A 204-nucleotide genomic window follows, 5' to 3' on the forward strand; every position below is an offset into this window, starting at 1 on the left:
GGGACCCGGCGGCCAGCCGGTGCCACAGCCGCTCCGCCTCCGCCGGTTCTTTCTTCACCTCAAACTTCATCAGGTCGAAATCGTTCACGTACTCGATGGCGAGGGGGCTGGTGGGCAGCTCCGCGCTCATGGCCAGCTCCGAGGCCATCTCAGTCCATGGAGGGACCGGGGGGTGATCCCCCGGGCACCGCCGCTCACTGAAAC

The 204-nt window shown here is 67.2% G+C and overlaps 1 protein-coding gene across 1 annotated transcript in view; it reads right to left on the reverse strand.

Annotated features, from left to right (window-relative positions):
- The window catches only part of LOC104512728 (transcription factor MafA-like), a gene marked incomplete at its 3' end in the record, with an annotated part of 749 nt that extends 601 nt beyond the window's left edge, over positions 1 to 148 (reverse strand). Inside the window, exon 1 of the mRNA XM_010155820.1 lies at positions 4 to 148. Within this exon, the coding sequence (XP_010154122.1) occupies positions 4 to 148 (145 nt within the window). The remainder of the gene's footprint in view (positions 1 to 3) is intronic.
- Positions 149 to 204: the final 56 nt, after the last annotated feature.

This window comes from Eurypyga helias, unplaced genomic scaffold (assembly GCF_000690775.1).
Source record: "Eurypyga helias isolate BGI_N326 unplaced genomic scaffold, ASM69077v1 scaffold25157, whole genome shotgun sequence".
Lineage (NCBI taxonomy): Eukaryota > Metazoa > Chordata > Aves > Eurypygiformes > Eurypygidae > Eurypyga > Eurypyga helias.